This window comes from Podarcis tiliguerta (genome assembly GCF_965153285.1).
Source record: "Podarcis tiliguerta genome assembly, chromosome: 8".
In the NCBI taxonomy this organism is placed as follows: Eukaryota; Metazoa; Chordata; class Lepidosauria; order Squamata; family Lacertidae; genus Podarcis; species Podarcis tiliguerta.
The window spans coordinates 50,091,952-50,106,069 of record NC_139541.1 but is presented as its reverse complement, the minus strand read 5'-3'; the positions used below and the strand labels follow the sequence as shown (position 1 = coordinate 50,106,069).

Here is a 14,118-nt window from a genome sequence, read left to right as displayed (position 1 = left end):
GAAGCAGAAACCTGCAGTCTAAACAGAGCCATGACTCATGCATGTGTAGGTTGCTTGGCTTTTGCTTCCCTCTGCCGTTTGGGTAGAACCAAGGTTTGTGCCTCTCCGGATGTGTTCTTAGTTTGGGTGTTGGGAAGCAGCAACCAGCTCCAGCCTCTGCCTGGGATAGCCTGCTTCTTCCTCTCCTCTCCTTTTGCCCATCCAGCAGCACCATCTGTTTGATGAAAGCTGCAGAGCTTTTTGCTGAGTGACTGAGGCTGGATTTGCTGCAGGGGCTGAACTTCTCACCTTCCTTAAAAGGCCCAGATTGGTGCTCTCTTTGTGTAACTGTGAAGAAGAATAAGGAAGCAGCAGGCCAGCTGTTCCTTGCCTCTTGCCTTGCCATCTATCTCTTCCAGGAATGTTTCCTTCACCCTTCCCCAGTCTAGTGTCATCCATTTGTCAGACTAGCTCAGTCGGTGGAACTAGGGCCATGGGTTTGAGCCCCATATTGAGCAAAATATTCCTGCATTGCAGGGGTTGGACTAGATGGTCCCTTCCAGCTCTACAATTCTATGGTTCTACAGTTTCTACCAGCATGGCTTTGCTGGCTGAGGCTGATGGGAGACGTAGCCCAAAGCATCTGGGTGGGGGTGGGGAGGCACCAGACTGGAGGTGGCTGGTTTGCTCCTGCCAGGAGTAGCTCTCCAGGGTCCTCAGCAGAGGGCTTTTCCTAGTCCTGCTACCTTTTAACTGTGGATTCTGAGGAGCCAGGTGAGGATACCTGGGGAGAAGGCACCATCCATCCTCTTAGCATCTCTGACACTGGGAAGAGGAAGAGGCCATATGCAAGAACCACTTTCTGCCTTCCTGAGGATATGATGAAGAAGATTAGAAGAGATTGGATTTGATATCCCGCTTTATCACTACCAGAAGTAGTCTCAAAGCAGCTAACATTCTCCTTTCCCTTCCTCACCCACAACAAACACTCTGTGAGGTGAGTGGGGCTGAGAGACTTCAAAGAAGTGTGACTAGCCGAAGGTCACTCAGCAGCTGCATGTGGAGGAGCGGAGACTCAAACCCGGTTCACCAGATTACAAGTCTACTGCTCTTAACCACTACACCACACTGGCTCTCAATATGATAGCTGGTTCTTGCTGTATGGTTCGGTCTGTCCCCCTTCGGCCACCTCTGCAGAGGAGAACATTCTTCTTTTTGAATTTAATGTTTTGCAGGTAAACAACCAACCAAACCGAACAGAGCAACAACGCAACCTATTCTTATGTCATCAAGGGAGTCGAAACCATATCTCACCATTTGTATGTCCTCCAGAGATATGTCGCCAGTCCTGGGAATAGTCTTTCATTTCTTGTTTTTAACCAAAGTCAGTTCTCCAAAGATTTAGTGGAGAACTTTCTTAGGGCCTCCTGCAGGAAAGGCCGGCCCCCAACCATTCCGCCCCACTGTTTCTTTTGTCCAGCAGAGTGTGGACATGCAGGGCAGAATTCCCAGGACCGAGAAGTACACAGTGCTTCATATTCTTCTTTGGCTTCTGCATATTTCTGAATATACAGCAGCAGGAAATGCCATCTCACACTCTGCTTTTCAGCCTCCCATCTCTTGTAACACATCTCCCCCACTCCCCATTTCTTTATTTTTCAGTTTCAAAAAACACATATAACAAGCAATCCCCATATAACCCCCAAGAAACATTCCGTGAATATACAAAGTAAATGCTACAGTCAAACAATAAGCAGGTTAGTACAATAGTTCATGGCTGATTGTGGCAGTTAAGGGTCTTCTACTCTCTGTTTTAACAGATTGTTCCAGAGTAAGGGATGGGTAGCTGGTGGTGGGTGGGCAACATTGTCCTTTCTGCTGTACTGGATTAAACATCCACCTTACAGTTCCTCTTGTCTTTGTCTTCCTGAGCACTCTAAGATGTTTCTCCATGAAGGCTATATCCCATAGTCTATACCACCATGCCTCCAGAGTTAAGTTAGTAACTGTTTTCGAATATTGTCTAACTGTATTTCTAGCTGCAGACATTAAAAAGATTAGTAGTAGGTTCTTAAATAATTAATTCTTATGGTCATCTGTAAACAGATTTAATAAAGCTAGCCTTGGATCAGGTTGTATCACCTGTCCTGTAATAGAAGAAACTTCTTCAAAGACTAATTTCTAAAATAATTGGAAAACAGGTATGCATTCATACCACATATTGCAACACACCTTGACTCCTGGGGAAAGAGGCTTGTTAATACCCTGGATTGGATCTTTATGTTATATTTGTATGTTGCTTATTCCCAAATATGCTTGAGCTAGTGCAGCAGCTCACATCAATCGTAGCCCCATCAAATTTCATTTTGTCAGAATAACAAAAGCAATACAATATATATCTGAAATTCATAAAAGAAAATCACAGAAGCATATTTCATATCAGGGACACAGTGATAACAGCACTGAATGCCAGGCCAAACTATCAATCACCTCTGCCTAATCCAATACAATTTGTATCACAAGAAGCAAATAATATTATTGTAAAGGGAACTCTGCTCTCTCTCAAGTCTTCAGCTCCTAGGATATGTTTGGGGAAAGCTTTGGTGTTAAGCTGGTCCGAGTCCAGTTTCAGAGCAAGCTGTAAATGTAGACAAAGAGCAGCATGTCCTTCTCCTACTCCCATGTGTGAAGGATTTAGTATACCACACTAACTAACAGCTGGCTGCTTGGTGTCTGTGGGGTGTTCACTTTGGCCTCATGTTGCCCTCTCTTTTCCCTGCAGATGCTACAGCCACAGTTCAAGTCCCACAACCTGAATGAAGTCTTGGGGAAGCTCTTCCAGATTGTCCCTGGAGAGAACCCATACAGCTCCCAGAACTCTCAGCCGTGCCGCCGCTGTGCTGTGGTTGGCAACTCGGGCAACTTGCAAGGCTCTGGTTATGGCAGGGAAATCAATGGGCATGACTTCATCATGAGGTGAGTGACTGGGAGGGCCAGATCCCTCTGTCTCTTGGGCTGTCTTCTCTCCATCATTGCTGAGCTGGCTCTTGCATCAGAGAACAGCAGCCTGGCAAACATTGGGGACGAAAAATCCGCAGCAACAGCTGGCGATGCCTGCCTCTTCCACTCCAGTGTCTCTCCCTGCTGAGGAAGGAGGTTTGACTCCCAGCCTCTCTTGCCTGGCCAAGTTGCCATCTGACTTCTTGGCGATTCTCTGTTGGTCACCTTCAGCTACCCCACCAGCTGTCCAAGGAACAGATACCTGTGCTTGCGTTTAGTTGCTGCTGCCTGAAAGTTTCCAGAAGCTCTGCCGGCATTTGGGGTCTGTCACTCTGCAGACATTGCTTTGCAATTTGAAATAATATGAACTTGTATCTGAGTTGGCTCAAAACAGGCCTAAACTGCCTGAAACTGTGTCCCAGAGAAAGGCCTGGAAAGTAGGCATTTCAACTGGGAGCAAAATAAAAATAAAAATAAAAAAAATTGATGAACTTGGACAAGCTTGGACCCCAACTTTGTTAGTGTGTTGACTCCTCGTCATTGTTTCTGGTGGCTGCTCTTGAGTCCCCTGAACTGGGTAGTTTTCCCTTGAATGCATGAGGTGGGATGACCTTCTATCACTCTGACAGGATTGCCTGCAGTGCAGAGTCAGTTCAGGTGTTTGGCTGCAGGTCAATATGGCATTTGGATGGTGTTGTTAAGTGGACACTTGCTTAATCGTATTCGTTCCTCCACCTCTTCTCTCCCGCTTTCCCTCCAACTCCCCGCTCCTTTCATCTCATGGCTTTCTGCAGTTGTAGCCCTGTAGGTAAGGGGCTCTTGTGTTCTTGTACAGCACCTAGCACATATGAGATGCTTTTGCAAATAACACATAAGTGGTGTGGGGAACCAGAGTTCTCATTCTGAATCCAGCTGACTGTGGAAGAGCGGTGCCTTAGCAGTGTCTGCCCCACCACAGCACCCCTTTCTGGATCCTTTTTTGTCACTATAAGAGCTTCATCCTTCATCATCTTGCTGCCATCTAGTGGCAGATCTCTCAAAAGGCAGCTTGAGGTGAAGCATGCTGCAGGTTCCCGGATGGACAGGGTTGCCAGCTGCCCGCTCTGGAATCGCATCCTGGATGGGACTTGGCTGCCTCCTGTGAAACAATGCAGCCTCTCCTTTCTCAGTGAAGCAAAACCCAGGGGTCTTGCTTCTTGGTTACTATAACTGGGCCTAATGTTGTGATTTTGCCTAACTTGGCAACTGGTGGGTGATCCAGGACTGAGCTGAAAAACTTTGCTCCCTCCAGTGTTTGTCGGAGATGGGTGAGGCTGAGCTCTGTCACTGTTTGCATTTGAGGAGAGCTAGAGTCAGCAGTGTGGCTGTTTTCATCAGAATTGCCCCAAACTATAGGGCTGCAGCTATTGGGATGGGTAGGATTACCGGTAGCTGCATCTGCTGTTGCAGAATATTTGGGCTTCAAGGCGATGCAAAGGAGCCACCATTTATAGTTATAAATAGTTATAAAGGCACTGTGATTCTACACTGTACGCTGTTATCACTGCAATGTAAAAACTGTGCAAGTACCACCCACCCTCAAAAGAATATTTTTGTGTTCAGAGGCTAGGTTGAGCTGCAACACACACACACACACACACACACACACACACACACACACCTTTTTGTAATAATGAAATGCTCCAGACCACAACTTCAGCAAATGATTCTCCCTGATCCCCTATTCTTTCCTTGCAGAATGAACCAGGCCCCTACAGTGGGCTTTGAGGCAGATGTTGGGAGTAGGACTACCCATCACTTCATGTACCCAGAAAGTGCCAAGAACCTGCCGGCCAACGTTAGCTTTGTTCTCGTGCCCTTCAAAGCCCTGGACCTGCTGTGGATGGCAAGCGCCTTGTCGACGGGCCAGATCCGGTTGTATGTATCCTGCATTGCAGGGGGTTAAGCTTGGAAGACCCTTCGGATACCTTCCAACTCCACAATTCCATGATTCTATCCCACCCAGTGAGGCAAAGAAGGACGGCCCTGACCAACAGGCACCGTGTCATTGCCTGGGGATGAGTAATTCCCATTCCTGTGCCTTCAACCCTTTCTGGACCTTTTCCAAAAGATTGCTGAATTGGGTAGCATGCTGGTCCCACCCATTATTATTTTTTAGTGTATGGCTAAATGTTTGAAAGCAAAAAGTTGCTTCCAAGGTGTAAGCAGAATAGATAGTCCACACTTGAATGATGTACACAAAATGAGGGGTGTAACATATATAAAGGTAAACGCCAGAGCTGCTTGGTTCAATTTCAGGTTGGTCCAGCCCCCAGATTTTCACGGTGGCGTTCCTTGTGTCTGTTGGCCCCTCCAGTTAATAGGGAGAAGTGACAGAAAGAGGGGAGGGAGGGCAGAGGGAGCAATTGAGCAGAACATCTTTTTAGCAAGAGGGGGGCAAGGAGCATCTCATTCTCATTCTTTCTCCCTTCTGCTTCTTTCATAGCACTTATGCGCCCGTGAAGCCTTTCCTTCGGGTGGACAAAGACAAGGTAAGTCTGTCCCTCATGGAGGAGAGGGAAGGGATGCTCTGAAAATATCCATGTTGGCTTCATCTGCATGGCTATTTTCTAAATTCTCATCTCTCTTAAGATAACTTGAGAAGCAAGTTTTTTGGGTTGGTTGGTTCTGCTAAAAATACAATCAGTTCTTGAATACTATATGCATTACTATAAACATACACACTCCAGGTTTCCTAAGGTAATCAGATACATTTTTTAAAATGGAAGTCGCTCTGCACCACGAAGGGCAACTGAGCATCAAGCAACAGCAATGAGTCCAGGATTACCCCCAAGCTGCTTATGCACTCCTTCAGAGGGTGTGTAACCCCATCAAGAGCAGGCAACTTCCCAGCCACCCAGTCCAGGGAACCACCCACTAACAGTGCCTCAGTTTTCTCCTCTGGGCTGTGTGGACTGAGACTGAAATACTCAATGGCCATGTGGAGGGGCTTCCCACAGAGAAAGCCCTGCCTGTTGTGATGTTGTCTTCCGTGATTTGTGTCCTTAGGTTCAAATCTACAACCCAGCTTTCTTCAAATACATCCATGACCGATGGACAGAGCACCATGGACGCTACCCTTCCACGGGGATGCTGGTCCTGTTCTTTGCCTTGCATGTTTGTGATGAGGTGGGTTCTTAAGTAGCTGAAGAGGCTTCCAGCCTGTAAAGAGAGATTTCATGTTGCAGAGAGAGGGCCAGCACCTGGAATTTGGCAGGCTCCTCTAGTTGACTTAACAGGCTGGATGCAAGAGTGTGTGTGTACGTGTGTGTGCACACGTGTGCCTGTGTGTGTTTTAAAGGGGAGGCGAGGGAGACAGAATGTAAAAAGGTGAATCACAGTTCCCGACCACTCAGCACAGAGATTCAACACGAGGCAGGACCATGGACAGGTCTGCTAGTTTTACTTAATTATACGGTAGTACATTAATTAACACACACACACACACACACACACTTTTGGACATAATAATAAAATATGCTGTAAACTGAGAGATAGAAGAGATTATAACCAAACAACCTGATGGGGACCAACAATGCCAGGTGTCTTCTATGGCTGTGTCCACACTGGGACGTCTGTGTGTATGTGGGTTGCTCTTTCCATGTGTGCATCTGCGCAACTTCATCCACACATGAACGCATTTAAATTTATGTCCAAAATCTGTATTAGTATTTCCCATCCACACTAGTTGACAGTGTTGATGGATAGTATTTATGCTCCATGTTGCAGTCCTCTCCCACCTAATGTTCTGTAAACATGAGGCCCATTGTGGGCGTGTGCACAGGTAATCATAAAAAGTGTGGGGGGGGGGATCAATTTATTGTTGAAATACAAGTTTCCTAATATGCCAGATTTGCACAAAAGAGCAGTGAAAAAATGAATGTGCCCATTTGGCTCCAAGCTGCGCAAGTGTGTGGAGCCTCTCACATGAAAGGCCTACCACATCCTCTCCTCCCATTATTATTACTACTGTATTATTATTATTTGAATTTATATACTGCCCTATACCTGGAGGTCTCAGGGAATTTCACAGAATAAAATCAAGACATAAAACCACAAAACACACACACAAGAAAACAACCCAATAGCCCCCCCCAAAAAAACCCACACTTTAAAAGGGCATAGGATGTAAATCAGATTAACCAAAGGCCTGATTGAAAAGGAACATCTTTGCCTGGCACCTAAAGGTGCATAATGATACGGTGAAGCCAGCTTTGCAAAGTCTGGTAGTCATTTACACCTACAGTGCCCCCTGCCACTCCATTGTCTGTTAGTGGGTAATCCCACTGAGTTTCACTTCAGTGGATGTTTCCCTTGCTGACAAGGCCCCTCTCTTTTCTTTCCCTGGCTGTAGGTGAACGTTTTTGGGTTTGGGGCAGACAGCCGTGGCAACTGGCACCATTACTGGGAAAACAATCGCTATGCAGGAGAGTTCCGGAAAACTGGGGTGCACGATGCTGATTTTGAAGCCCATATCCTTGATATTCTGGAGAAGACAAACAAGATTGATGTTTATCGTGGCAACTGACCCCTCCAGGCTGCTGTGTTCCAGCACTGACTTGGTGACTGGCCTGCAGGGGATGATGGGCCAGGTAGTGTGGCCAGCTACCTGTTGGGCCTGGGCAGAGCACTGGGTTTCCCCTGAACCCATCAAGATGGACCCTGGGAAACCTTTGCCCCAGGGAGGCCCCAGGGAGCAAATGAGGTACACTGTCCCTGAAAGCAATTGCAGCAGAAAGATACTCTCAAAGGGGAGTGAAGGAAGTGTGTGTGTTTTGTTGGTCCTCTCCCCTCAAATCAAGAGGATTTTCAAATAGAACAAATCAAGTATTGAGGATGTAGCACAGGCTTTCCACCTGGTGACGAAAAGGAGATACATTGCTGCACATTTTCTTTCTTTGAATGAAGTAGGAAGGGGTGCACAAAAGCAGCCAAAGGAGGAGGAAATCTACCTGGTGGCTGGCCAGGTTTGGCTGCTCTATGACCAGTTCTCAGAGGCCTGCCCTTCTGAGTCTGCTGGGAAGCCTGGACACTGACTGGTTGCTAAGAGCGAGGCACTGCAAGGCTGCCTTTGAAGCTGCAACTGGAAGAAGCCTTTACAATCCAGAGAGACTCCGCTGTTGTTATTTTTAAAAAAAGCAAATGAACAATCAACTTTCCTTTGCTAAATGGCACTTCTCGCTTCCCACTTTTGTCCAGGGAAGATCCCTTTTTGTGTGTCTTCATTTTGTACAATCAGGTTTAAAATGCAGAGAGCAGCTGGATTGTATTTGTTGTTGTTACAATCAAGTAAACTCTGGAAGATTTTGCTTGCGGAAGCCAAGTCTGGGAGGTGCGGCGCCTACGGAAGACTCTGTCGTTCAGCACCCTGACTCTGGCAGGTGGTTATGGACACAGGCAGTTTTCAGGGAGCCGGTGCCACTTGGGACAGGCACCGCCCCCTTGTGCTAGAAACTAAGGGGAACCCATGCCAAAGCCACCCGAGTTTCAGACCCGGTGACTTCTACCTTTCTCTACCATTCATGGCTGTAATCAAGTTGGCCACCATCTTGGGTTTGGGTGAGCAGGAGGTTCCCTCTCATGGCAAACCGTTTCTTGTGATCTCAGAGCAGGGTGCCTGCATGTGTTTGCCTACTCTACCTCCACCTTTCTGCCCCACCCTTTTACTCAAATTGTTTCAATGACGGGGGGGGGGGGGAGCCAAGGAGGTGGCCCCCAGTCTGAAAGGACTGGCCAGCTGCCTCCAGATAGTCCAGACCTTGACTGAAATAACTGCTTGCTGCCCCACCACCAAGACTCCCTGCCATTGGACTGATTTGTGTAGCTATGTCCCTGCAGATTGCAGCAGAGAGAGAGGGAGAGGGAGGGAGAGAGGTGGTTTGGAAGGGTGGAAGAGCACCAGCCTGCATTGTTGGAGGGTAGCAAGCTAGCTGAAGGGCAGAGTAGGAGGAGCTAATTTCCTTCTTGTTGAGTTTGCTCACTTGCCCTAGAAGCTAGGCTGGTGGAAAGCAACGTAGCATGTGGAGAGCTGCCTAGTTTTAGGGTTTGTTTGTTTCCCTTTTCTCAGAATCATATTCAGATGCAGCAGGGGTTCCTGCTGGTGAGCAGAAAGTCAGGGGGCGGGTGAGCCATGCTACTCAGGAACATGTCCTTCATGAAAGGAATCTGGTGTTTGCGTCAGCTGCCTTTGGGCAATTGAAGAGGACTGGCTGTCAGCTTGTCAGCCCTCTAGACCTAATGTTTTCCATTCCTGAAGGCTTACAGGATTTAACCAACACAGCTATTGCACACAGGTATTATTTAATGTTTTGCTGTTGGGCCATGGGCAAGTTCTGCTGAACTGTTTTATAACCACTGAAAGGAGCAGGCAGACTTGTCCTTTGAAACGAGCCCTGTGGCATCCTCACTTCGCACTGTCCATGGGTTTGCACTGGCCTCGCCTTTTAGTTGGGGGCAGGAGGCTTAGGAAGTTGGGCTACATTACATTTCTTGACCTTGGAAGGGAGGAGAGCAGGGGTGAAGGCAAAGCTAAAGGACTTCCCTCTTGTTTGGGCATCAGGCATTTGTGGGTATGCAGGCCAAGACCCCAGGCACCAGCCCTCCCTTTTCTCTGCCCTTCAAAACTGCAATCATGCCAAACAGTATTGAATAAGTATTTCTTTAAAAAGAAAAAAGGGAGCAGCCCTAAAGGGGACCAATCCTGACTCCCTTGTGGCAACAGTGACTTAACTGCACAGCCTAGAAAACCCTGTTTCTTCTCTTTCCTCCTGTACCTCTCCCACCCTGTTTACATGCCTCTCTAGAGGGTTGTGTGTGTTGAGGGAGTAGAGCACATTAGAGACCAGTGAGATGTTCTTTGTTTGAACCGCAAAGTCTTCTGTTAATGAGCTTCTGCTGCCATCTGGATGCTGAGAGGCAGCAGGATTGGCCAGGCTCACTGTGCAGCCTCCCAGCTGCTGTGTATGGTCAGAGTAAAAGGGAGCAATTCTGTCTCTAGAAGAGCATCGACCAGGCATGTACTTCTAGGGGGGCAGCCATCCAGGCACCACCCTCCAGGGGTTTGAGACTCCTCCAAGCCAATACTGCCTCATGCTGCTGTGGCTGAAAGTCCAAAACCCCTGGAAGGCACATCTGGTTGGGCATCTGGAGCCTCCCTCCTGCCAGCTGGCTGAGGGAGCAGGTGGTCCACCTGTTCTTTTTTCTTCTTTCCAATACTTTCCTAAAATCTCTGGGCACTTTTTTTGGCAGGTGGGGTGGGGGATAAATTTTGAGCATCAAAGAGTACCTTGACTTGCCCTGCTGGCTCCCTTGGACTCTTTCCACTCCCTGGTGGTTTTGTCTGCTATGTGCTTGCCTTTTTCCCTCTGTCTCTCCCTTCCTGCTGTTCTGTGTATGTGTGGAGAGGTTTTGCCTGAGCGAAAGAGCCAGCTTGGAACAAGGCTGGCCCCTGCCTGGCTCTCAGCAGCACCTGCATGGCTGCTTTCTGCTGGGGGTGATGGGACAATCTTTCCAGGCCACTCCACCCCTGGGCCTTCAGAGCAGCAAATATTCCTTATCTCACTCTGTCACTTGGAAATGGAAATCTTCCCCACCCCTCCCCTCTGCCTCTTTTGTAAATGGGTTGCAATTATTCCTGCTGAATGGCTTGAAAGAATCTCTTCTGCCTCTTCAGCAGCCTGGTCACTTAATGCCTGCAGGAGACATATCTGGTAGGTTGTGATGGGTGACTTCATCCAGGTAGAACTTGTATGGCAGAGCATGAAATGTTGTGCAACCTTAACCAGATTCTGCCTTACCACCTGCCTTCTCCTTGGGACCACCTCTGCTCCAAAGAGAAAAGCTCCTCCCTAGGGAGGGCTCTGCATCCTACATTGCCGACAGTGAGCTTCGGACTGGCAGGAACAGAGTTCTGGTTGTGTAAGTGGCCAAATGAATGTTCTCAGTTTGCAAAGATTCTTTAAGATGCTCTTGCTGGGCATCTCTGTTGGCTGAACCCAGGTTTCTCCCCCCCCCCCCAACCTTCAGTGAGGTAATTTCCACTTGACTTTGGTTTTGCCAACTGGTCAAAGAGTCCTGCATCTCTGAGCCACCCTCCCCTGGCTCCTACAAATGAGCTGCCAGCTAGACACATGGCCAGCCCATCCATAGGATAAGGCAAATGGTTGTTCCTGGTGGATCATTTGCAAGGGAGCTTCCCACTGCTCCTGTGACATGATCCCTTTCTCCACAGTAGCTGACCTTCAGTCCCCAGCCAGCAATTTTGCTGAATAACTGGGGGGGGGGGGGGTTGGAACTTTAGAACTGCATGGAACAAACCTCTGCCCTTTCAAAGTTGCCAGTGGCTGAGTTGGACGACGTGTGCGGTGGCTGCTGGCAAACCCCAGGACGATTTCTCAAACCAGCAAAATGGTCTGGATAGAGGTTGCAGGTGTGAGAGGTGTGCCCCATGCGTCTCAAGGGAAGGAAAATCTGGAGGAGGTCCTGTGCTTTCCCCAGAGTGATCAGAAGGACTCCTGCTTAACTCCCCCTTCTGCTTCCTGAGCTCCACAGACTGGGGTAGACTTGGAGGCCTGGACCGTCAACTCCCACCCATGGTCCAAGCCTCAAGACTTCCTTTCTCCTCCTCTGAATGAAAGTTCTGCCTGCCTCCCCATCCCTTCTGCCTTGGGCTGCCTCTGTAGACAAATATCTTATAAGCAGCTACTTCTAAACTAAGGAAATTATGGATCCAAAGCTGTTTGCCCTCCTTTTCTAGCCTACACTTCACTTTATCAGTATTACATGCACTTCTGCTGCCTCCGTTTGTACTTTTTGACTTCACATGCCACAGTTGGAAGAAACTGGATTTATTTTGTGTTCTGTTGTACAAAATAAAATCTGTACCTTTTTCCTTCTGCTGATTTCTGCAGTGGCTGCGTGGGTGGAGCTTTTTTCTTTTCCTTTCTGTGTTTGTGTTTCTGGCCCCCTAAGCATCTCCCAACCCAGGTTGTTGTTGCGTTCTGAAGGTAAAGGAAGGACTTGGCCAGCAAGACTCTGGGAGGAAGGGCACATAATAATCTGCCACACCCTGGCCCAGGTCCCTTTCATTAACAAAAGAACTTTTAACACAGCATTTGTAAGAGAACCAATCAGATTTCCTCTGAGCATTTCAAAAAATCCCCATGTGGGACAAAGTCAGATCAGAGAAATCCTTTTAACTACAAAGAAATTATTTCCTACTTGAGCATGCATACATGGTTAAGCTAAATAAACAAGAACCAAGGAGGAATGCATTTAGTGTTTTTTTTAAAAAATAATATTTATTAAAAGTTTAATAGTTACAGAAAAAGAAAAAGTAGGAAAAGAAAGAAAAAAAGACAAAAAATAAAAAATTAACAAGCAATACATCAAAAATAAGAAAAAAAACCAGAAATAACAACAAGAAAAACAATTTTTTTAAAAAAACAACACATCCAATATTCCAAATCTTTACCTTTCATTTACTAGTTTCATCGACCTCCTCACACCTCCCTTTTTTGTATTCTAGTTCAATTAGCTATTTCAGCAAATCCTTCCCATCTTTCTCAATTTTTTGTTCTAAAATTTATCTTAACACATTCTAACTTTAAATTTTCCACTTTAACCCTTTAACAATCAGTTTTTACTTAATTCTTTATAACATTTCTGCTAAAACCATATAACTTCATTCCAGCATTCTTCTAACATTCATTAATTTTGCAATATTTCTGTAAATATACTTTGAATTTTTTCCAATCTTCTTCCACCGACTCTTCTCCCTGGTCTTGGATTCTGCCAGTCATTTCCGCCAATTCCATGTAGTCCATCAGCTTCATCTGCCATTCTTCCCGGGTGGGTAGATCTTTTGTCTTCCAATACTTTGCGATAAGTATTCTTGCTGCTGTTGTGGCATACATAAAGAAAGTTCTATCCTTCTTTAGCACCAATTGGCCGACCATGCCCAGGAGAAAGGCCTCTGGTTTCTTCAGGAAGGTATATTTGAATACCGTTTTCATTTCATTATATATCATCTCCCAGAAAGCCTTAATCCTTGGGCACGTCCACCAAAGATGAAAGAATGTACCTTCAGTCTCATTACATTTCCAGCATTTATTATCTGGCAAATGATAGATTTTTGCAAGCTTGACTGGTGTTATGTGCCACATGTAAATCATTTTCATTAAATTCTCTTTTAATGCATTACATGCCGTAAACCTCATGCCTGTGGTCCATAACTGTTCCCAGTCTGCCATCATAATGTTATGTCCAACATCTTGTGCCCATTTAATCATAGCAGATTTCACCGTTTCATCCTGAGTATTCCATTTCAACAGCAAGTTATACATTCTTGACAAGTTCTTAACTTTAGGGTCTAACAATTCTGTTTCTAATTTTGATTTTTCCACCTGGAAGCCTAGTTTTTTGTCCAAATTATATGCCTCCATTATTTGATAATAATGGAGCCAATCTCGCACTCTATTTTTCAGTTTTTCAAAGCTCTGCAATTTTAACCTATCTCCCTCTTGTTCCAGAATTTCCCAATACTTCGGCCATTTGGCCTCCATATTGAGTTTTTTCAGTGCCTTCGCTTCCATTGGTGACAGCCATCTTGGGGTTTTATTTTCTAACAAATCCTTATATCTTATCCAGACATTGAATAATGCTTTTCTGACAATATGGTTTTTAAAGGCTCTGTGTACTTTAACCTTATCATACCACAGATATGCATGCCAAGCAAATACATTGTTAAAACCTTCCAAATCCAGCACATCAGTGTTTTCAAGAAGCATCCATTCTCTCAGCCAACAAAATGCGGCTGATTCATAATAAAGTTTAAGGTCTGGCAGGGCAAACCCACCTCTTTCTTTAGCATCTGTTAATATCTTAAATTTTATTCGAGGCTTCTTGCCCTGCCAGACAAATCTAGAGATATCTCTCTGCCACTTCTTGAAACAGTCCATTTTGTCCACAATTTGCGGTGTTTGCATTCCTCCACTGCAACACAAACACAAGGAGGAATGCATTTAGGAAACCCTTACCATCTCCAGGTATACTCTGTTCCTGGCCATTAAGATTTATCTAAAGATTAACAAAAGCTACCTC

The 14,118-nt window shown here is 46.2% G+C and overlaps 1 protein-coding gene across 2 annotated transcripts in view; it reads left to right on the top strand.

Annotated features, from left to right (window-relative positions):
* The window catches only part of ST3GAL2 (ST3 beta-galactoside alpha-2,3-sialyltransferase 2), a 33,054-nt gene extending 21,136 nt beyond the window's left edge, over nucleotides 1–11,918 (top strand). Inside the window, exons 3-7 of one of the 2 annotated variants that reach the window (XM_083452811.1) lie at nucleotides 2,762–2,955; nucleotides 4,717–4,896; nucleotides 5,465–5,510; nucleotides 6,028–6,147; nucleotides 7,373–11,918. In XM_083452811.1, coding sequence (XP_083308937.1) covers nucleotides 2,762–2,955; nucleotides 4,717–4,896; nucleotides 5,465–5,510; nucleotides 6,028–6,147; nucleotides 7,373–7,546 — 714 coding nt within the window. In that variant the 3' untranslated portion in view covers nucleotides 7,547–11,918. The remainder of the gene's footprint in view (nucleotides 1–2,761; nucleotides 2,956–4,716; nucleotides 4,897–5,464; nucleotides 5,511–6,027; nucleotides 6,148–7,372) is intronic. The other variant, XM_083452812.1, reaches the window with a different exon arrangement.
* Nucleotides 11,919–14,118: the final 2,200 nt, after the last annotated feature.